General features: G+C 36.7%; 1 protein-coding gene across 2 annotated transcripts in view; it reads right to left on the reverse strand.

Annotated features, from left to right (window-relative positions):
• LOC145671617 (cysteine-rich secretory protein 2-like) overlaps positions 1-24,785 on the reverse strand; it is a 242,389-nt gene that overhangs the window by 170,254 nt on the left and 47,350 nt on the right. Inside the window, exon 2 of one of the 2 annotated variants that reach the window (XM_081740812.1) lies at positions 24,031-24,127. The exons of the other annotated variant lie outside the window; for it this stretch is intronic. Within the exon in view, the coding sequence (XP_081596938.1) occupies positions 24,031-24,127 (97 nt within the window). The remainder of the gene's footprint in view (positions 1-24,030; positions 24,128-24,785) is intronic. 2 annotated transcript variants of the gene reach the window in all.

Consider the following 24,785-nt stretch of genomic DNA (forward strand, 5'->3'; position numbering starts at 1 on the left):
TAAAGAGTCTCCATTTTATGCAATCATTGCCGACTCCACGACTGATATTTCAAAGAAAGAACAGTTGTCTCTGTGTGCGCCGTATTGACTCTGATTCATCAAACCCAACAAAATATTTATGGGAATGATCACCCCACATGACAAACAAAATTCACGATCAAAGATATTCTAACGAAACTTGACCTGAATGCAGAAAATATACGCAAATAGTGTCATGATGGTGCAGCTATTATGTCAGGACGAGTGAATGGTGTGCAGAAGATAATTTCGACTCAACATCCGAAAACTGTATACATTCATTGCAACAATCATGCATTAGATCTTCCATTGCAGGAAGTAGCACGAAAATGCGAATCTTTGTGTGACGTACGGGCTATAGTGAAAGAGTTTGAAGCATCAACCTGGATTCTGCAAAACGATAGACAATATACGCCGACATTGTTCTTGAAGCCTATAAAACTATCAACGAAAGTAATCCTAAACATTTGCTGTCTCTTTGTCCTACTCGCTGGTGTGTTAGGCGAAAATCTCTAAGCAGATTTCAATCTACTACAAGCGAATTCAAATCACGTTGGAAAAGAATCATTAGTAATACAAGTAGTCCAAATGATGATAAAAAAGTACTTCTAAAAGGGTATTTGAAAAGAATGAACAAATTCGGAATGATATTTTTTCTGATAGTCAGTATACGTGCTTTTGTACCTTGTGGACAACTGGCGAAAGTGCTTAAAAATTCTGAAGCTTCTGCTTCTGGAGCTAAAAGATCAGCAGCAATTCTGTCTAGAGGATATTCTGAGAAACCTACGAACGGACAGTGCATTTGAAAACATCTATAAGGAAGCAAAGGAAAATGCAAACAGACTATACTTAAAATTGCCTCCTTCATCAAGATCAAACAGAACACCAATTAGGTTGGAGCAGACTGATACTCCTTCTATAGCACGTACCCTAGAACCTGTATGAGATCTTCCAAAAATGTACTTCGAAATCATTGACTATTTGTTGAATAGAGTGCAGCGTCGTTTCAATCAGCCAGGCCTCAAATAACTCATAAAACTCTAGAAGATACTTTGTGAAGGAGCTATATGTGCTGGTGGGCCTCTCTCAAGAGATTATTTGAAGCAAAAATTGGGAGTTTATGTGTCGGATTTTAACCTGGATAGATTATGAGCTCAGCTCAGGCTGCTTCCACCTACTTTGATGACTACTGAGTCGCTGGCGACCACCAGAATATTAAAAACTATTAGTGCTGAAACCCCAACTGTTCGCAGCCTTCTCGATCAAGTTGTTCGTCTAGGGACTTTCGTTCTCACAATGCCAGCTTCTTGAGCATTTGCGAAAGATCATTCAGCTATTTGCGTCGTCTAAAGACATATTTGAGGACGTCCATGACGCAGGAAAGATTGGCTCATCTGCTGTTGTTGCATATGTGTAGCGACCAGACTTAAATTTAAACACCATTGCAAGGGAATTAATATCAAAGACAAGGGAAAGAAAAGATACTTTTGGTCAATTTTGAAAAGAAATAAATGTAGAATGACGTAAGTGAAAATGTTATGCGTTATATAACCAATTATTTAAATTACAAAATAGCACTTAAAATTCAATATAAACTGAATTATTCCTCATTAATTGTATCGTACTTTATTAGTGTGAAGTGAAGTGAATATAATGACATTAGGAGGAGAAGTGAATGTAATAACAAACTGGATATACTGAAGTAAGTGTAGTAAAAAACACAAATAACTCTGGATAATTAGTATAATTGAATTTTCTATATAAATTTTATTAAGTCTTTAGTGAGATTTCCATTTTTCCATTTCTGGCACGAAGTCAAGTAAGTAGAAAAAATTTTTTTTTCTTATTATCTGCTTGATTATGTAACCTGCTTTACAATGTTCAAGTTACTTTCTACTACAAAGTGCTACAAAGTTTGTAGTTCTAAATAGTAGTTTCTAATATTACAGTGTACTGCAACACTAGAACAGGATTTTTAAAAATATAATTTTAATTTCCTCGTTTCCAAGTGATTTAAGCAGTTTTAAGATTCTTTAATAGTGTCCGTGTGACCACGTCCAATACAGTTAAAAAATATGTACCAGTATATAAAATGGTAAAAATTGTACTTACAGTCAGTCATTGTGAGCAGTACAAATTTTACAATTTTGTTTTTTATTCGGATTTCAGTGGTTGAAAATTTCTGCACCAGACCAAAATCCAACACACAACTGACACGGGATTAATTAATCTAAAGATGTAAACTAAGATGCCTCTCATAAATGGAAATTTCACTCTCATGAAACTGATTACAGCTTCATTATATTATTATTATTATTATTATTATTATTATTATTATTATTATTATTATTATTATTATTATTATTATTATTATTATTATTATTATTATTATTATTATTAACCAAATAAATTATTGTTACATTACAAATATATATTATCTTACCTATATTACATTCCCGTGTCTCTATTTTCAAGACAACAGTTTGCCCCCCCAGCTCAAAAATACTTCCGACGCCACTGCCGGCCACCCAAATTCAGCAATCAAGACAGTTGCTCCCTGCTCCTTGAACACTGTGCAAGCGATACGAAGTGAAATGCAGGAGTGCAATGCTGACTCCGTTCCTCAGGCCTACCACACTACTGGGAAGACGCTGAAGTGGTAGCGTGACAATTTGTACGACTTCACCAGTCCCGAAATCTGGCTCCCTAACTCCCCTGATTGCAATCCTACGAATTATTATGTGTAGGCTGTGATGGAACAACACTCAACCGCACTTCCTGCAACACAAAGACCCACTCATCGGCAGGATTCAGGCGGCATTTGCATCTGCCCCCTAGGGACACCGTGAAGGCTGCATGCTCAAGATTCAGGAACCGCCTTAAGGCGGTTGTGGCAGCAAAGTTTTTATATTTTTTTTAATTAATAATTTTGTTTTCTCTTGCTCTCTTTCTATTGTACGATTTCCATGAGTTCAGTACAATTTGTTTTGAGAATGATGTTCCCTGTTTTTTACTATCACCGAAAAGTGTTAAATTTATCCCGAAAACCCTATATACAGGGTTTTCATAAAGTATGGACGGATTTAATTCGCTTATAATTTACATAAAAATGCTCATATTGAAATCAAATAAAGTGCAAACGGTAGCGGAAGGATTAAATTTTTACCTGTAATCTGCACCAGCTCAGTTCATTCACCGCCACGCCTCCAACTGGGCGCCATTTACGTCCACACATTCGCGTAGGCGGCGCTGGAATCCATTCACAGCGTTCCGCCGTGTTTAATCCGAAATGCCAGCCACAGACGCCCTGATTTTGTCCTTTAAGTTCTCCAAACCACTTGGCTTCTTTGCATAAACTTCCGTTTTCACATGACTCCAAAGCCAGAAGTCACAGGGGGTAAGGTCGGGTGACATTCGGCCGCCTACGCGAATGTGTGGACGTAAATGGTGCCCAGTTGGAGGTGTGGCGGTGAATGAACTGAGCTGGTGCAGATTACAGGTAAAAATTTAATCCTTCCGCTACCGTTTGCACTTTATTTGATTTCATTATGAGCATTTTTATGAAAATTATAAGCAAATTAAATCCGTCCAGACTTTATGAAAACCCTGTATATACTTGGTTTACTAAACTATACCTTCAACAACCTTACAATCTAGGTGAAAATTCCGAAATCTGTGCATATATTGTGTAGCCTATCTTTTTGAGGATAATCGTAGATTTACAAGATGCCTGATATGACACTTTCTATTTTTTAAATCACAGTAACTTCTTGATTTATGAAATGAGTATATTTAGAAAGAATGACCTTTGAGGTTTTGTTACAACTTCACATGACCACAACATTCTCCACACAATTCCTTAAGCAAACTGATATGTCGTACATTCGCTATTGCAACTTGCAGGAAGTTTTCTGTAACGTTGTTGATCACGTCAGTTATTGTTGCTTCCGGTTCACCCAAATTGCGTGATTTTCTGTTGTAAACCCCCTCCTTAACCCACCTCCAGAGGGGAAAAATTCAAAGGGCGTTAAATCTGGGCTGCGGGGCGGAGATTTATGTGTTCCACGTCTCCCAATCCAACGAGTTGGCAATTATTTACAAATATACATACATAAGAAAGCAATACAAATATTAGGCCACAAATATCACGGAATAGGACTCAATACAGAGGTTTGGTTTTTACGACAAACTTCCGCGTTTCTTAAGCGAAGTTAGTTTGTTGGTTATAATTGGCTTAGTGAATTAGGCTTCCCAGACGTCCCGGTTTGACCGGAACGGTCCCAGTTTCGAGGGGTCATCCCGGTCAGTTTCGTGTCTAGTTCCGGTCAGACGGAGAAATTTAGTTTCTAGTCGCAATTATTTAGTAACTTCTAATGCTTTCTCCATAGAGAAGTTTAATGCAAAATCAACAGTGAGAGGACTAATGATCTGCCAAATGAACTTTGCAATGGTTTGCAGTAAATTCTTTAATAAAATAAAGAACAAAAAATATGTGTTTTTTTGAAAAAGGTTCATTTAAGTGAAAAGTACGAGGTGTGGCAAATAAATAACGAGACTGGTGTCATAAATATGATGTATTGCAAAGAAAGTTACAATTGACTGTTATTCCCTTCAATATACTCCCCTCCCCTATCTATATACCGCTGCATACGTGCCTTCCATTGTTCAAAGTAATGCTGGAGGTCATCAGATGTCACACGGTTCAACAACTCTGCCGTTTTTCGTTTCACGTGTTCCACAGACTGAAAATGTGTTCCCTTCAATGCACTTTTCACTTTTAGGAATAGATAAAAGTAACAGGGAGCCAGGTCTGGGGAATGCGGAGGATGGCCGAACACAGGATGTGCTTGGCTGCTAAAAACTACTACACAGAAAGGGCATTATGGGCAGGCGCATTGTCTTGGTGGAGGATCCTTGCATCGTTCTTCCACAAATCCAGTCTCTTATTCCTTATTCTTTTCCTCAGCTTGATTAGGACTTGTTTGTAGTAAGTCTGATTCACCGTTTGACCCTGAAACACCCATTCAGTCATGAGGATGCCCCTGATATCGAAAAAACGATTAGCATTGCCTTCACTTTCGACTTGCTCATTCGTGCTTTTTTCATTCTTGGCTATATAGGAGTCTTCCAGTGCATGGATTGACGCTTAGTCTCAGGGTCATATTGGTAAATCCATGTTTCATCACATTTGATGACACGTGTTAGCAAGTCTGGTTCTGCTTTGAGTCGTTCCATGACGTCACAGCAAATGGTCTTTCGAATGTCTTTTTGTTATTGAGAGAGGTTTTTCGGGACAATTTTTGCACAAACTTTTGCCATGTTTAAATTGTCATGCAAAATTTGTTTTACGTCTCTTTGTTAATGTTCGTCATTTCTGCGATCATCCGAATGCTCAGACGTCTGTCTATCCGCACAAGTTCATTCATTTTTTTTTGAACATTTTCGTCTATTCTTGAACTCAAAGGGCGGCCGAGTCGTTCATCATCTTCAAACTCTTCCCTACCTTCTGAAAATCGTTTGTGCCATTCGAAAACTCGCGCACGTGACAGCATTATCACCATACACCTCTTTTAACATTGCGCAACATTCCGTCGGTGTTTTGTTTAATTTCACCAAAAATTTTATGTTATTGCGCTGCTCAACTTTACTGTCCACCATAAGGGGCCGCAGTGGCTCAGTTGTAGAGCGTTCACCTCTGGTGCTTGGGGTCCCGGGTTCAATCCCAGCCCCAGCCAAGTGAACTTTGTGGTGGACAAACACCGTGCGCGTGGGTTTTCTCGGGGTTCTACCGTTTCCTCCCACTTTCTTCATTCCACCATTTCATTCATTACTTATTATCACCGTCTCCTTTAGCCTAACCGGCATAACCGTGGGACGTAAAACTCAAAGATTTCATTTCATTTCATTTACTGTCCACCATGATTCCGGCAATACTACAGAACACTGCCTCTTCATGCAGGCCTGCAAAGAAAAGAAAAGCTTTCAGAATGATGAAACAAACAGTGGGTGCTCATGAAGGTTCAAGATCAACAACACATCATTAGCTACCTCCCCTCAACGATCCTGCGCGACAGGAGGTGGCCAGTCTCGTTATTTAATTGCCACACCTCGTATAAGTCCTTATAATGTGTAGTAGTTCTTCCTTTCCATCTCGTTTTGCGGATGCTAAAACTAGTCAACGAACTTAAAAAGTTTGGTACTGAATTCTCTATTGCTCTCTCTCTCTCTCTCTCTCTCTCTCTGTGTGTGTGTGTGTGGTGGTGTGTGTGTGTGATTTGCGATTTTTTTCAATTTAAGCCCTCCATTTACTAGAGCATCAAAAACTATCTGAGAAAGTGATGGAATTTTTCGCGTCATCCTTACCGTTCCCGAGATATTGGCCAAAAAGAAAAAAAGGTCGATTTCCGATTTAAGGAGCTATATCTCGAAAACCATAAGTCATAGGGAGATCATATTGGTATTGATTAATTGGTACCAAATTAGTAACCGGTAACCAACCTTACAATCTGGCCACTGTTCCCCTATGGGTAACTGGCCACTGTTCCCCAGATATTGGCCAAAAAAAAAAAAAAGTTCGGATTTCGCAAGATTTAAGAAGCCATATCTCGGAAACCGTAAGTCATAGAGAGATAATATTTTGCGAATTTTTCAATTTTCAATATTAATTATACCATGACTTATGCCCTTCAATCCGTCGTCGAGTTACAACTTGAACAAATTTGAATGAAAAAAGAAAAAAAAAAGAGCAAAAGTGAATGTATGATCTGACAACTGAATTTGCATTGGCAAAATAAATCCTGAAATAGATTCACATAAACCTACAAATAACATAAAATAACCAAATAGTGAGAAACAAGTGGTAGTTCTACAAGAAAAGAGGTATAAGAGTATGATACAAGCCATGACAAAGCTAGATTGCTTCAAATATGAATCTGCTTCTTCTTTTTTCATTTGGTATCGACAAGCAATACAAGGAAGGAACCATGGCACGTGTTAAAAAAAAAAAAAAAACTGACAAGCTAATTATGCAGTCACGTATGTTGTATTAGATGCCAAAAGAAACTGTTTTGTTCTCGAAGTTAAATCCCCTACACAACGGAAGGAGACTGGGAATGTTAAGCTCCCGACTCGCTGTCCTTGTCACAACGAAGTGCCAGCCAGCCTTGTTGAAGTGTTCCTTCTTCTGTGAAATTAATTCCAAACACTGAACAACAAGCTGCACACTTTGGAACCTGTTTTGTTAACACTTTCATGTACTGCTCTGTTCCCATTATTATCTATATAGTGACACTAATGATAATCTACTTGTTGACACTAGATAAAAAATAAATGATAATGGAGCGGCAATGATTCTCTTTTCACTTTCACTCTGCAGAAAGTGAACATCAAAAGAAGCAACGGATACTTACTCACTTGTAACTACTGCAAAGTTTCCAGGTTTATTCTTTTTAGCCAAAGTTAGTTAGATCTTCTGCAGTGAATTTCTCTCCCTGATTTTCTGTCACCAACCAATGTTTTCAGACTCTTGGCGAGCTCTTTAAAATGCGTATTTCAGTGTTCATGTTGGAGATTATTATTATTATTTATCCTAATCGTAATTATAATCATCTCTCGTATCAAGCTCTGAAATACATATTCACAAAACTGATTTTGTCTATCATAAACAGTGAAGAGTACCTACACTTCTTCTTTGTCTCCTCAACCATAGATTGGTGGTCAACATAGGAATTTTAAAACTTCTCTCTCCCTTGGGAGAGCTGTTTTATTCTTTGATGAGGTCTGCTCTTCCTAACTGCATCTAGATATTATATCCTTGGTCTTCCTCTTCCTGGTTTTCCTTCTGCCTTTCCCTCTATCAACACCGTTACCCAATCGGAGTACCGAATAAGATGGCCTAGCATACTGTTTCATTCTTTTTCCTATTATCTTCATTATCTGTCGTCCTTCATTAGTTTCCTTTAGTGCGTCTTCATTCCTTCTACGCCATTCTGATTTCTGCGCCAACACATTTCAAATGTTTCCAGCTTAGATATTTCAGGTTTTCTCCATGTCCACGTCTCTGATCCGTAAAACGTCACGTTCCATACCTGTTTTTTTTCTTTTTTTTCTTTTTTTTTAGCAATTGATTTACAAGAAAAATTATTTTTTCTGCTTTCTTTGAAATGAACTCGAATTTTAATGGTTTGATTTTACTGATTTCTTCTACAAATTTTTCTGGCTGTTTCTCACTACTATGTGAAAATTAATTTTCTTTAAATATAATTTTAATATTTAATAATCAAATATATTGTAAGATATATTACAAGTGTACACATAATAAAAATTCATCTTGAAAAAGCAAGGGACACCTATAGTTCATTCAAGGAACGTTCAATACCTCATGTAAACAAATACACGTGGTGATTGTTTCATTTTATTGGTTAAAGAGCCTTGCCGCATCCATGCGGCAGAAGAAAATAGTCCATTGTCAAGTAAGCTGTTTTTCAACGTTTTCATTGCTTATAAGGCTCATTACCAGAAATACAATTTACTTATAGTAAAATAACAGAAACAACACTCTATCTAAGAACTAATTTTAATTAATGCAATAAAAGAGAATACGCATGCGTAGAAACTGGGTTTGGCCCACCTTATGCGCGAATCACAGTTTACAATATGGCTGCGTGCGGGGAATATGCAAAACGCCGACAGGGTACAAGCACGTGCTTCTCGAAAGAAGCGGTGACCGATAGCCAATCATCTGATGACTGGCGGAGTAATACCGTTCTACAATGTTTACATCAGGATCAGAAGGTTCGTTGAATGAACTTTAGTATTATGCCTGTTGTGTTGTATGGTTGGGAAATATGGTCGCTTACCCTGAGGAAAGAAGTAGAGTGAGAGTATTTGAAAACAAGGTCCTGAGACGAATATTCGGTATCAAGAGGAACGGGAATGAAGGAATGGTGGAAACTTCATAACGAGGAACTACATAATTTATAAAGTTTACCAAACATTGTTAGAGTCATCAAGTCTAGGAGACTCAGGTGGGCAGGTCATGTAGCCATGATGGAAGAAAGCAGAAACAGTTTTAAAGTTTTAACTGGAAATCCATTCAAAAAACGATCATTAGGAAGACCCAGGCGCAGATGGGAAGACAATATTAAGATGGATCTCGCAGAAATAAGAGTTTAAAGTAAAAACTGGATCCACTTGCCTAAACACAGAAGTCAATGGAAAGCTTTTGTAAACGCGGCATTGAACCCCAGAGTTCCATAGGTCGTAGAGTTAGTTAGTTTGCCTAGTTAAGGGATATGTAACGAATTAGTCCTAGAAGCGACAGTCCTATTAGCGACAGGAACTGTTATCTGTCCTATGAGCGACCAATTCATTTACATTGAGATGATGGAAGATAATATGACTCCCCCTCGTAAAATATGTCTGCCTCTGGCGTAATTAGCGTCCGAACAACCTTGCTATGAAAAAGTACGTGGCAGTGATACTATTCGTTAAATATATTTCCCATCTACTGTGAGTGCAAATAAAATTTATCTTAATTTTGAGTTAGATTTGACATAAAACATATCAAATAACTTAACGAGACAACAAGGATATTTCCATGGAAAGTATATTTCTATGTTATTAGTTATTGAAAATCCAATCGTAATATCCTCTTTTTTCAAAAGCTCTGCCTTCTGTACATAATTTAATTCATCTAATTACTCACTAAGCAAAGCAATATATTTTAGAAAAAAAATAAACGTATAACAGTTTCGCCGACTATCTACTTTTTAGACTTCCTAAGACTATGAATACAATGAGAAAAACATTTCAGTAGTGAAAAACGACTTTTGTGATCCCTTACATCTAATTGGATATTCCCAACCAATCCCACCAATTACAATGCAGTGCATCTACACAACCTAAAAGGAAAATAAACTCTTTAAATTACCTTCCCCCTATTATAAGCTACCAAAACATAAACTAATTTCTTAATTCGTCTTCCCCCTTTGTTTTGACTTATACATAAAAGCTTGTCGCATAGCAATCTGATATAATCCCTTATAGCTAGATGAACTCTTAAGTCTTGCGAGAGATTTGTAACTTGAGTGATAATTTCTTTGGATTCATCCCTATAGTCATGTAGTGTATACTCTTTTACCCAACAGGAGGAAATAAACCTGTTTGAGCATTTGGGTAATTCTCTAACTTTGTGGAAACCGAAAACCGTTATAATAGACTTCAAAGCAGGAAGTGTTTCAAGCTTGAGGGCAGTATTTCCGGCAGGGATGCCAATGGTTGCAATTACCATTTAAATCAATGTATTTGGAGGAAAGTGCAGGATATCGGTTTGGTAAGGGAGTACAAGAAGAACGCCGAAGTCAGACTTCATATAAGAATGTGTGTTGCTTTGGTATATTTGTCACTTAATAATTGCTCTAACGAATAAAACTCAGTAAAATAATCTTTTGTATGATAGGAGGCTTCTGAATTTGGAGAGAAGAAGAATTAAAATAACATGTAATGTTAGATCACAGGATATTTCCACCTCGATGAATACGAACGTACACTGGATATGAAGAAATATTTGCGTTCACTTGCTTATGTGCAAAAGCTAAAGTAATATTTTATCCGTGTATATGTGATAATTTTGACAGAACTGGTCAATATATGTTAACAAGTGGATAAGTGGATCGAATCGGAAAACTGTCTGTGTGTATATATTCTATAATTTTGACAAAGACTACTTATCGTAGTTTTCGAAGTGTGATAAGGAGCGTACTTGACTGTACCTTCTGTACAGTGTATAGTATGTGCAAGATACAATTTTAGATAAAAACTGCTTGCTATAAGTTGATAATTTTGACAAGGAAAGGAGGTGGCATATGCGTATGTAGAAGTGACTTTGACCGAAGATTGCTCTGTATAAGTTCTTAAGTATGATAAAAGCAGTTGCTCATATGTGTGTCTATATAGAGAGATTATTTATTCTGAAAAATCCTGCTTTCCGCAACTTTTAAACACGCCAACGCTATGACCAATACGTTGTCAATCCCAAGCATGGATAAAGTGTGAGGGGTAGTTAAGGAAAAATATACATCATATTCTTTAATAGTTCATTATTAATACTTGTATGTAATGCTTATTAAAGAACGCTTTATACTTATGAATGTAAGGATACGGTTACATTTGAAATTTATGATTAAGCAAGAAGAATGTTAAGGGTGTATGTTCCTGGTAATTGTGAAACGCCTGGAAGAAATGAGACCTCTAAGAACGTAAATTTTTCATAGTACATTTTGTTAGGTTCTAAATCACACTAGCGTGAAACAAGTTAATGAAGAGGGAACCTTATCTTCTTCCATTATCTTAGTATGAACGAATAGGTGACTTATAGACCAGATAACAGATCGAATCGGTCGCTCATAGGGCAGTTAACAGTTCCTATCGTACATAAAACTGTCGCAAGGAGGAAGACACCACATTTAACTAGACCTGAAAAAGAAATTAGTAAAATCAGATCCATTAAACTTTCAATTTATTTAAAGTTAAGCAGAAAAAATAACCCCACAATTTCGTTGAAATGTTTTCCTACAGAGCAAGAAACCACAAATAAAAAAATAATAACTTTCGCGGAACGTAGGAGATAAAGCTTCTACAATACTAAATTTGACTGTCCCCTGTTGACGAAGATTAGAAGTGTGTAAAGAAGCGACCCGCAAATCATGTATATGAATATTGTATGAAAGCGATAATGCCAATTAAACGATCACTAACGTTATAATTCGTGCGGATAACGCAATAGAATGCGATGTTGCTTGAGAGCAACACTGCCAAATAAAGGGTTAATTACTATTAATTCTTGTACGTTTGTATTGGTCATGTTATTTGTATTAATTTGTGTTAGCTTTACCATTGCAATCAATTTGTCATATTTTTGTATTCCTTCGGCACACTTGTGGCCACTGACTGTTTGTGGCTGTCGAATAAACGTTCTCTATTATTATTAGTAGTAGTAGTATTAGTATTAGTATTAGTATTATTATTATAAGCATGGGCGGCGATTAGGGGGGCAAGAGGGGGCAGTTGCCCCCCACTTTTTTGAAGTGATGCCCTAATTTATATAGTTTCATTTGGAAATGTAAACAGGGTGTCCACACGATTCAATTTGGAGAAAAAAAATCTGACTTTTCCATGACTTTCCATGACGAAAGTTCCAAATTTTCCTGACCCCTGAATAACTTAAAAATATAGAAAAAGGAAAGAAACCCCAGCCTCCACACTTCCCATAGTTGGCCTTGTTCTCTTCCGCTTTTGTTTCTTTATTTTTTCAATTTTTTTTCCAAAGGAATGTAAATTTACAAACATGTGCATCAGGCCGATATTGATTAGGCCTACATATTACACACGAAAGTGTGCAGTTACAGACTACTTAACATATGAAAAAAATACACGTTATATGTTTACACATTCTAATGCCAATTACACAGCATTATAATATTGCCTATAGTAATAAACAGTTCATACATGATTTTACTGATTATATATATAGCACACACACACACACACACACACACACACACACATTATGTGACACATACTTTTGCTGCTTCAGTTGTTACATGCAACCCATTTAGAAATTTGTTTCCATCCTTTCTCGCATAGTTTTCTTCTCACTGATCTGAATATAGTTCTTGTTGACTCCGCAGTTTAATTTTCTTCTCTTCTTCCTCCAACTCCTTTAGGTGTTACTAAATCTTCCGTTTCTCTCTCCTCTTCTCGTCTCCAGTATTTATTTCTCTTTTCTTTTCCAGATACACCTGATATTGTCTCATTGAACTTCTCACTGAATTTGTCATACCTCTTGTAATTATTAATCCTGATGATCCACCTATGCTCATCATAGAACCATATGTGATCCGTTGAGCCACCAGAGATTCTTCTTGTAAGTTGTCAACAATGAGAATTTTATTTATTGTGAAACCACTTTCAAAATATGCATTTCCGTGAAAGAAGATAAAAAAAAAATTCATAACTGACCATAAGTCAACGAAGTTCTTCCCATTTCTTAAGACTAAGTAAAAAAAAACTTATCAAGTCCAATACCATCTCTATCATTGGCTATGAATTCATTCGAGTGTTCCTTAAATTCTTCAGTCTGAGCTTTCACTGTGAGCTGGAGATACTACCTAGGTATTTCTTCGCGTTCTCAGCCACTTGTCCAGATATCTTCTTGGCACCATGCAATTCTTCTAGAACAGCGTCTACCCTTTTGAGCAAAAATGCCAGGATGCAGTTAGATCTGTTTCTCCAAAAAAAAAAAAAAAGTTTCAAGAACTATATCAGAGAACACTGACTCCCTCAACATCATCATTGAGAACACCAGATTTTGCATCCATTAACAGTAAAGAAATCAACCCTATTTCATAAATTCAATAATTGAACAATGGACCTAAATCAATTTTTCCCTAACTTTCCCTGACCAATGTGCCATTTCCCTTACTTCACCTGATACACTTTTACTTCCCTGACCTTTCCCTAACTTCCACTTATTTTCCAGAATGTGGACACCCTGGTAAAGGTTTTGTATGTATTAATTTTTCATAGGAAAAAATTATGCCATATGATATTTGCCGTTACGTGAGTACGTATTGGTTATTTGTCTTCCCGTGGAGTTAAGAAAGCTATAGGAATTGCGTTTTAATTGTAATTCAAAGCAGTTAATATTGCAATTGCATATTTCTTTAAATGTCAGCATATGCTTGCAGTACTTACTGTGTATAAGTTGTTCATGAATTCGTAGTTTCAATATAACTTCTGCAAAGTAAGCCTCATTATTCATTACTATGATTAATATTATCCCTTCTATTTATTACTTTTGCAAATTTATTAACAATCTGATCACACAATTTTCCAGACAGAATTTTAAGATGTTCATGAACAAGAACTCAAATCTCTTCTTACACTTTCGTTGTTTAAGAGTATAAAGGGCTAGTACCTATCTGTATTGCTCTTATGAATTTGCTTAATAAAATAGAAATACGATATACGGTATTTTAAGTGAAAAATATAGTATCCTATTAGTTATACAACCTTTCATCAAACAGTGTAAGGAACAACCAGGAAATCTAACATTGATATACAATTGTTCAGATCATGTCTCCCCCCCCCACTTTTAACGTCCAACCGCCGCCACTGATTATAAGTCAGCAGTTAAGATTTAATGAATCTGTGAAACAGATAAAGTTAGTACTTCTCAGCATTGAACAATTGATATTATTGTTGCTGCATTGCTATGATAATGAAAACACTGCGTCTCTGTAGTCGTCACATGAAGAAATAACACATCAGGGGAAAAATAACATTTCATTGCGAACTAAAGAAAAGTAGATAGGTAGTAGGACGGTATACTGTGATGTCAACAAAGTAACAGAATAATTGTAAAATTTCCTTACACTTTATATATATTGACAGATGACAAGAGAAGAACTTACATTCGAAAAGCGGAGTAGTCCGTTCATATACATTTTGACGGACATTTTGATTTTTTAAAGCACCCAGTGCCAAGCACGTAAGGAGGAATTTATTTCAGGAGTCCAAAATTTTTGGGGGAGATCCAAATTCAACATGAGGATAAATGAAATTAAAATTTGCAAAAACAAAAACTAAAATTAGATTAAATTTAAAGAAAAGTCGAGATTTCATGGAAGGATTCCGGACTCCCAGGACGAACCCTCTGCATATGTCCCTGTCCAACGGCGACAACGAAAATGGTAATGTAAGACACTTTTCAAGTTGTAGTATTTTGTTTAGAACAACAAAATAGTATGAAATACTATTACTATCTTTAAAAGTACGCTACTTAAGTTCCAGAAATTTCCCAACTGAGAAATGTTGTTGCTGCTGAATTATTCGCTTTTCTCTTTTTCGTTTTTTGGTAATATTTATCTGTTTCTTCGGCGATAACCAGGGGCGTCATTTAGGAGGCAGGGAGGAGCAATTGCTCCCCGCCCTCGAGTTTCAGATGTATATAGGTTTTATCAATAGGATAGTAGTAAATTAGTGAAAAACGCGAAATTTTACTTATATCAAGGGATTTTGCCCCCCCCCCCCAAGCAAAATCTGAAATGACACTCCTGGCGATAACGCTTGGAAAGAGTTTATACCGTCTGATAAAAAAGAATAGTATTAAACATATCTGTGAAGTCGTATTTATTTGTTCGCCAAATATGGCTATTGGCATGTAAAATAATACACTAAATTTTCAAAGCATTGATTCTGCCACAGGATGTATATGAAAATGAGTTGATTAAACGAATTTAATCGGAAGTTAAAATTATGTAGACGTAACGATGACACGCCTTTGATAATAATAATAATGATACTTAATAACACTATCTTTTTTAATTTCAGTAATTTGATGGCTTGAAACAGGTTAGACGAGTTCGTATATAGGATATATATATATATATATATATATATATATATATATATATATATATATATATATATAGAGAGAGAGAGAGAGAGAGAGAGAGAGAGAGAGAGAGAGGGAGGAGAAGAGCAAGAAAAATGAAAAGAAGACTGTCTTCTCCGAATGTAAACAGTTCATTCGAAACTTCAAAAACACAAAATTTGGCTCCAAATTATTTGCAGTCATAAATCATGAACTTAAACATCTATTTTACTATCAAAATCTCTTTGATAGCATTGCTTTTTCATTTACAAAAATTGTCAAAATACTAACGGACAGTGTCAACGATGAATAGGCCTATTAGTAAAGTTTACAGCACTGCTTAAAATTATGTAATTGCCTCAATATGTAATTACAACCAGGGACGTACGCATGGGGTGGCATCTCTCCAATATCCCAATTTCTCTGTAAATTTAGTCTAATTTTAGGTATGATTATAAATTTTAATATACAGTAATTCATCCTCATATTGAATTAGACTCCTCTCAAAAACTTCCCTCTCTTCCCTCCGCCCCCCTTAAAATAAATTTCTTGCATACGTGACTGATTACAACTAAGAAAAACTGTAGCTGTAATGTCAAGGAAGCAGAGCAAAGCAACACCCCTCAGTTTAAAATCCGTAAATACTCGCGCCCTTTTTTGTAACACCAGTACTCGCGCGGGGGTCCAGTGGACCCCCAAATTGATATTATTTTTTTTACAATAAAAATATATTTTTGTAAATAAAAATATAGGTCTATATACAGTGGCGTATTTAGGGGGGTGGCTTCCGGGCTTAAGCCCCCCCGAAATCTTAGTATAGTAAAGTAAATTAAATATCTTGCAGAATTTTCACATTTCCAGGCAAAGCCCCCCCGAAAGTTACCAAAGCCCCTCCCGAAACAAAATCGTAAATACGCCACTGTCTATATATAAGAAACAGTTCGAGATATCAACTTGTAAACGGCATTATGATTTTTACGTCTACTACAATCCATTTACGTGGTTAGATATGATATTTACCTAAGCATTTTTTTTAAATAGCCGTTTTTAAATAAAGTAAAATTCTCAATTCCTTATACTTTGTTTCTATTTATTCGGAACACGTGATATGATGATCATGGATTTCAACAATAGAGTATTAAATATACATATACGTACACTGCCCTGTCAGTTTCTCTTGCATTGTTACAGTTGTAGAGGTCTCCAAAGTTTGAATGGTTGTGATACTGTAATGTTCCTAGTTTGTAACACTGAATAGTAATTGAAGACTTTGGTGCAGGTAAGGGACAACTCTAATTTTACATTTGATTCAGAGCTGAAGCAAAACATTGTTAAAAATCAATTTATTTTACTTTAGCCTACAAACGTTTTGTACAAAAAGGTATTATTATAGGAGAAAAACCTTTCTTTACAAAAAATTTGGAAGCGAAAGTACAATCAATTGTTTTTTAATAATGTTTTGCTTGAGTCCTGAACCAAATGTAAAATTAGAGTTTTCGTCTTCTTGCATCGAAGTCTTTAATTGTGATGTTATAAAATTGCGTTTAGCATATACGTATATCTGAAATAAGTAATAATTTGACGTAGTGTCATTTTTTTAAAAAGTGAAGTTATTTTATGTTTTGGCAACACTGTCAATATAGTGGTATATCAGAGTGTGTGAGACAATATCCCCTTGTCGCTATTTGCATGTGGGCAAAGTAACAAGAGATTTTCAAGATAAACTATCTTAATTCCACTTGGATACATACATTCTTAAGAAAGAAAAAAGGTGGTCAACGCATCTATGCTGTACTAGCATGCAGGCTTTTACGTGACATCTTCTCTCCTGAAGGAGATTGTTATAAATTTTTATTACCATTACGTCACTGTTCACAGGAAATTGGAAGAAAAGTCGAAGCTTCTCAGTGGAAGATACAGATCATATATTCACAATGATGTTCTTGAGAAATGACAAGTCATAGCTGTAGTATGACACATTTGCATTGTGAAGTCGTTCACTCTTGGTCGCATTCCTTCGTTCTTTTTCCTCTTCATTTGTCTTTCATTGCAGATAGCCTATAGCTTTCACACTATTCTCCTTCAAGTGCTTCAAGATATCACTATTGCAGTATTACTACTTAAAAGGAAAATAAAGAAGAAGAAAAAGAAAAAGAAAAAGAAAGATAGAAAGAAATAATAAGATTCGAAGAAACGCAAAAGTTCCATGCAACTGTTGTCCGTGGAACTTCTCGATCTTTCCTGCTTCCTCCCACTATTATTTTCTCCCAGAATTCTATCATAATCGTTTCCATGTCTTAAACTTTGAAGCATTAAATAATTCAAGTTTTAATAACGATACTTTCAATACAGCTGAATACAGCAGTCTTAAGGTTTAGTATTCTTTGTATCTAGTATATCATCATAACTATTATGCCTTCCGTAATAGGTCCTCAGTAAACCTGTTCATCCTTATGTAGGAGTACAATATTCCATACGAAAAATTGGATGAATCTTTTCTGTAACTCTTTATTCAGCTATCCACAAAATATGCTCTTTGTTTATTTTCAAGGAGTTTGAGTCACTGAAACTCCTTTATATGCATATTTACCTGCTCGGACGGTCTCATGACTGGTCCCAAATCCGTGCTGAACAAGGGGAGGGGCGACATGTATTGAAGCTCAATTGTGAATTTAGATTTGAGTTTAGCGTCCTTTTCAACACCTATTGTCCCTATATGATACGTGGACCTACAGCTTAACTTGGGATTCGAACCACATGAGCTCCTGCTGGGAACCGAACCCCGGTCTCTCTTGTTAAGGGCGACCACACTATTCACGTAGCCACGCGGGATCTTCGGACGTACCGGTACATGCAATCCGTCACGGCACTTTGGTGAATAGTATTAAAACACCACACCGCAAAGACTGTTCTTTATTATAAGGCACTGCTGTAGGATGATAGACATAGATGGAGGTGATAACCAAAAGAATCCCGTACCAGGGGAGGTGAGATAACAGCGGGCGTGGTTACTAGCCTCTCAAACGGCTCACTACAGTAGCGGAAGATTCTAAGCTAGGCAATTAGTATTATTTCTCCTACCGGAGAAGTATGATCAGTCTTCCCAAATGGCTATATCAGTCTGGTATGGATAGTTAACATCAGCCATTGATTCCGGTAATAGACGGTGTACCTCTTCCATTAAATGAGATAGGTAGGGTATTAAGACTCTATCAACCCTCCTGGGGGAGGCAAGCCTTCGGAATGGGTAATGCGTGCCCGTGGGTCCAGGAGTTGGAGGTTGGACATCTGTTCGGTAACTCTGGGCACATTTTGAACGACCAAAGGTAAGCAAGGCAACAACAAATCCCCCGGACTTCCTGGATTGGGTTGGTCTCTGTTGGGCCTGGTCATATTACGTGATCCTGTAGTCTACGGGAGAGATGACCTTGCCTTAAAATGCTCGGGTGTCATGCTACTAGGCTGCTACTCCTAGGGAAGATCCCTCAACTAGTAAGTATATACACTAGGGTTAGTCTAATGTCTGGTAGTTCGAACACTAGAGTTAGATGGGTTTAACCCAATACCTTTTCGTAGGGCTTGTCAGGCATGATGAGCTTAGCCCAATCATACATGTGAGGTGAGAAAAGGATGCCGAATAAACGTGCAATTGATAGGCAGTTCTTGTAATCAACGAACAAGCCATAAGTGCAAAGGCAAATCTGAAAAGGCAAGGTGATTACCCATCCCATAACGAGAGAATTACGAATGTACTAGATAATCTTGTCATCCATCTGATCGTCTGAGAGACAAAATATCTCAAGAAGTACATCAATTTTGACTAGGATTACTTGTGATGGTAATAGAAACTCATTAAAAAATCATATTGTCAATAAATGTATTCAACTTCTATTTTATCAGTCTGGAAACTTGTTATTAATACCATGTCCATTGAAAGAGTGCAGTAAAAAAAATCACGAGTTACGCTTTGATTTGCTTGTGTAGTACGGAACATGACTAGTTACAGTTCGAATATTTTAAGATTCACTACCTGAAAATACCTTTAAAAGTTACTGTCTCAATTTCCCGTAAATAATATTCTTTAAATCTCCAGAACGGAAGATGCTGTTGAGTTGAAACTTAGATATGATGTTCCAGATCAATTATGACTGAGAATTTCCTTTAAAGTTCTTGATGCAAAGATTAATTTTATGAGAATTTTTAAATTTCCAACAGATATATTACAATGAATTTTGCCTGCTATTATTCCCGATAGTTATTATGTCTTATTGACAAAACAGATACCAGAGTTTGAAAGCCTATTGTATAACCAATGACACAAAGTATCAATATTCTGTCCCTGGTGCTGTAACAAAGTGAACTATATGGCTACTTAAGTCATCTTCAGCGAAGTCATGCAACAGGTAGCCGCCATCTAATGCCCTAAGAATATTGCCCATTCACAGTCAATCCCAGGCAGATGTATGTATTGTACTTCATTCTTAAACTGTATACGTTTACAGACACAATGGCGTTTTTACGACTGTGACAGCGTATGAAGTAATGTGAGAAAGAATACTCTTTTGATGAAGCTGATCAGATACAACACTTGATAACCAATTGACTGTAGTAGCACTCAAGAATGAACTGATGAATAAGTAGTAAATGTCTTTCAATGCCACTTCGAGGACAAGATCCATACGATTTATTCGAGCCATTGAACTTGATCAGACAGGTTGTCAGGTAGTTTTTAATATACCACGCCCTTTATAATCTCCACTTCCGGAATGTTTACTAAATTAACAGATGCTTCATGTTGCTTCTGTTCAAGACTTCACTTGTTGCCTTTATTTAATAAACAGTTTTTAGATACAAGGCAAAGTGATCATAAAATTATTTTTTCACTAAATTGATTATAATGAAAACAACTGAAAATTCTAATTAGATTTATAAACATATTTATTTTGTAAAGTTCCCGATTTTTTTAGGCCAGCCACCCAGAGTGATGTTTTCCCTGACTTTTCCTAATTAATATCTGGCAAATGCCGGGATGGTAACTAACATAATGGCCACTTGTTTCCTTCCCCCATTCCTTTCTTATTCTCCAATTCTCCGGAAAGTGTGATCACCGAGAGACGTCATCCCTTATACTGTATGTGTGACGGGCTAACATGGACATAGATGTCGGAAGCCCAGAAATCGAATCTCTAATCCCTATTTTGTCCAATTCAATTTGTGTCCAGTGCATTCAGATATAAAACAACGAAACGTAGCCTTGAATTTAAGATCTCCATTCCCTTCGAACTTCTTTTAGTTTATTACATCCTTATTTCAACTTTTACTACATTCTACATCATCATACATGCATTAATAATTTCTTAAAATGGGCCAAGATGGCTTAGTGGTAGCGTTCACGTTTGAAACAATTTAATTTTTAAAGAAAACTACCTATTGTTCAGCTAACCCTAACTGAACATTTATTTGGAGTTGAATGTTCTTCTTTACCACAGAGGCAATATAGGAAACGGATCTTCGATGTAACGTAAAATTTGATACGCACTCTATCGAGAAGAGGGCGGGTCGCGGTGGCTCAGTGGTAGTGCGTTCACCTGTGGTGCATGGGATCCCTGGTTCGATCCCAGCTCACGCCAAGTGAACTTTGTGGTGGACAAACACTGTCTGCGTGGGTTTCCTCTTGGTTCTTTCGTTTCCTCCCACTTTCTTCATTTCACCATTTCGTTCATTATTCATCATCACCGTCTCTTTTAGCCTAGCCGGCATAATCGTGGGATGTAAAACTCAAAGATTTTATTTCATTTTTCTATTGAGAAGAGAACTCGAATTTCTTACAACTAACCCATCCTGGTTGATGATAGCTGAGTCAAAAAGGGGGACATGAGACAGGGAAAAAGAAATAACATTTGTGTATATATACGCCCCAAAAACTTTAAAGAATAGATTCCCGTACACTATCGCTGCTCGGATTGTCCACGAGACAAGACAGAATATATCTGACGAAAGAGTTCTTCCAATAGGAAAGAAACTTTGACGAGACCACGACGAATTTTCGTAATAAGATAGCCTCAGCTCTCATCTTGTAGTCTTGCTAACGAGATGAGAAGTAGATACATTTTTGAACTCAAAACGAGACAAGACACATGAGAATTCTAGTCTCGTTTTCGAAATAATATATTTAAAAAAATCAAATCTCATGAGCAATAATAGTTCACCTAAGTTTTAGATTTCAAACCCTGTTTTAATATAAAAGCTACATGATTCATCGTGTAAAAGCTATACATTGATAAAGTGATTTACGAACATAATGAAGAGCATTTATTAACATTTAAAGGTACGAAACTCATTACATAATACATTCTAAAATAAATGTGGTTTTAATGTTTTTTTGGGCGGGGAAGGCATCGTGGATCAGTGGTAGAGCGCTTACCTCTGGTGCGTGGGGTCCTTGCTTCGAGCCCGGCCAAGTAAGTTTGTGACGGACAACATCGTGTTTGTGGGTTTTTCGGTGCACGCCCGTTTCCTCCCACTTTCTCATTGCACCAATTCTTCCATCATTATTCAATTGTTTTAGTCATCGTCTCCCTTAGACTAAAGGATATAATCGTTGGATACTAAACGGAAAGATTTCATTTCATTTTTAATGTTTTTATATTAGCCTGTCTTCGAGGACCTCTAGTGACGTGTAAGGATTATGATAGCTTCTAGATTAAATTTAAAACAAAACTCAGAGCACAAGTTTTGTACTACACGAATTTACAAAGCGAGACGAAAAGAGAAAACCTAATTCATTGTTTCGTCTCGTGGGTAGCACTAGTGCCTCAGCTGAATCAGGTAAATAGGGGAGCATGGCTCGGGAAAAAAGAACTAACATTTGCGTATAGATACTCGATCGGAAAACTTTGAGCAATAGATTCTCGCTATCGTATACTATCGCTACCAGGATTAGTTACGAGACGAGACGCAATTTACGTGACGAGATTCGAGACGAGACAGAGCTCTTCCAATAGAAACATTCACTCTGAGACGAAACAGTTTGAACTTCTGTTGTTTTGATTCTCAAGGTGGGCGTTATGGGTGATTGGGGACGATAAACTATTTAGGGCGCGTTTGAGATTTCATAACCTGTTAGTCCTTCTTATTATTATTGCATGGAAGCCATAATGAATTTTACAAATTATCAAAAAATTGGAATATTAACTAGCAATAATGCAGATTCTTTAATGCTGATTTTAAGAATTGAAGCCCCTTTTTGGTTCTTAAGACTGCTTCGTCCAATTCTAATTCGTCCAATGGTTCTAATGTTTAGCTTTGTGTTTGGATGAATTGGGTTAAAAATGACGGGCGACGCTGAGAACAATCGCATTCACTAAAGGTGGCACTAGGCTTGAAAAGGTTGAGAACCATTGTTGTAGACAACACGAATTCCTACTCCACACCTTTATCTAACAAAAAGCCCATCTCCCTTTAGCCTGCAAGACGTAACTTTTAGGGGATTTATTTCAATTACTCTTAATTAATCGCATCTACAATCTATGCATGCCATATCAATATTACTATATTACTTACTTACCACGAGAACACAATCAAAGTGAAACATAACAATATGAGGAGTACATGTTGCTTCGAATTTATTGCTTCGTATATTACGGTGTTTCGCTCAATAAGAATTTCCATTTTCCTCATACGTAATCACATTTTCTCTTGTTTCCTTCCTTATTCGTTTCCTACTTCCTTCCACAGTTTTCTTCCATTCCTCTCGTTCGTCAGACAAGGGCTTAGAACTTAATTATGTTGTTGGAAAATATGCTCTTGTTTATCTCTGATAGGGAATTTCATTCATTTCGGTAGTTTGACAGACCCAAAATTTGTAATCGCAAAGCTGTGTGTTTTTAGCTTATTGTGATGAAAAAGATTTATGTAAAATTTTAAAAATAAATAAGTGAAGTTATTCCTGAAAATCACTTCCTATTTGCTAAGCCAATATATGATATATAGTCTGACATCTTCAATGAAATTACTTTGCAATCCTGATCAATTATAGTCGATAAATGAGAACCTGAAGTTTATATATATAGTGGCGGATCCAAGGGGAGACTATAGGGGCTATAACCCCCCTTCCTTGACGCTGAGGTATACACTGGATAAAATGAGCTTCAATCCTGCTTTACACTGGGTAAAACGGCAAATTATGGTTTAGCCCGTCCCTTGATCATATCCTGGATCCGCCCCTGTATATATAAGTTTTATATATATAAAAAACTTTTTAAAGGTAGTTTAACTTTTAATCATTGTATGCTACACCTAATTGAGACTAGATTTTCAAGGAAAATATATTCTGAGCCACATATTACGCTAAACATGAGAGCACTAACACTGCCATTCAGGAACTGTGATTGTACTTAGTGCCAAAGGGACCACCGTACTAACAAATAACAGCAATAAAAAAAAAAGTAGTACGGAATTTCCAATAATATGTAGCCGTAAGATCAAGTATTTTCGTGTTTCTATATAAGATGTTCGAAAGTACAATAGTAACTAATAAAATTCAGTTTTCCCTTTAAAAAATAGAGAAAAATCACCTGACAACGAAACAAACACACTGCACACTGCACAGAACGTAAACAGTACAAACTGCATGTGGCTCTCGGATGATTAAATGTAGAGATGCAGTGCTTCCTGGAACGCAAAAAAGAAACTTTGATAACGAAGCCACGGAAGAACGTCTGCTTAATGTTATACAGGGTTTGTTCGGAAAGTAATGAGACTTATTCCAGAAAATAAAATTTATTATTCCGATTAGTGCAATTTGTACTCTCCTTGGCTATCGACACACCACTGCCAGCGTGATTTCAACGCAGCGTACGCCTCTTGGAAGTCAGCTTTCATTACACGCGTCGTTGCTCCTTAGACAGGCAAAACATTGTCAAAAAATGACTTTCAATTTTTCTTGAGCTTCAGGAATAGAAAAAAGTATGCTGGGCTCATATTGCGAATGTAGTGGCTGCAGCAACGTGTCAACGCCGTTCCTGGCCAAGCATGATGTCACAACGAACGTAGTGTGACTCGGTTGTTATCGTAATGGAGCTTTCAGCTTTTGACAATCTCCATCGGATCTGACTGACTATGTCTCATAGGTATTTAAAGAATTCCATGTAGTAAGCCGCGTTGACAGTCTTCCTTTGAGACAGAAATGTTTTCTGTGCCACCTTTTTCTTGTTAAATAGAACAATAAGCATTGTCTTGAACCTCGACTTTGATATTATTGCGTTTTTGGGACGCAGGAATTTCTTGTCCCTTTGGTGCTTGCTTTCAAGATTGTATTAGAACATTTGAT

This window comes from Thermobia domestica, chromosome 2 (assembly GCF_964235325.1).
Source record: "Thermobia domestica chromosome 2, izTheDome1.hap1.1, whole genome shotgun sequence".
Taxonomy (NCBI): domain Eukaryota; kingdom Metazoa; phylum Arthropoda; class Insecta; order Zygentoma; family Lepismatidae; genus Thermobia; species Thermobia domestica.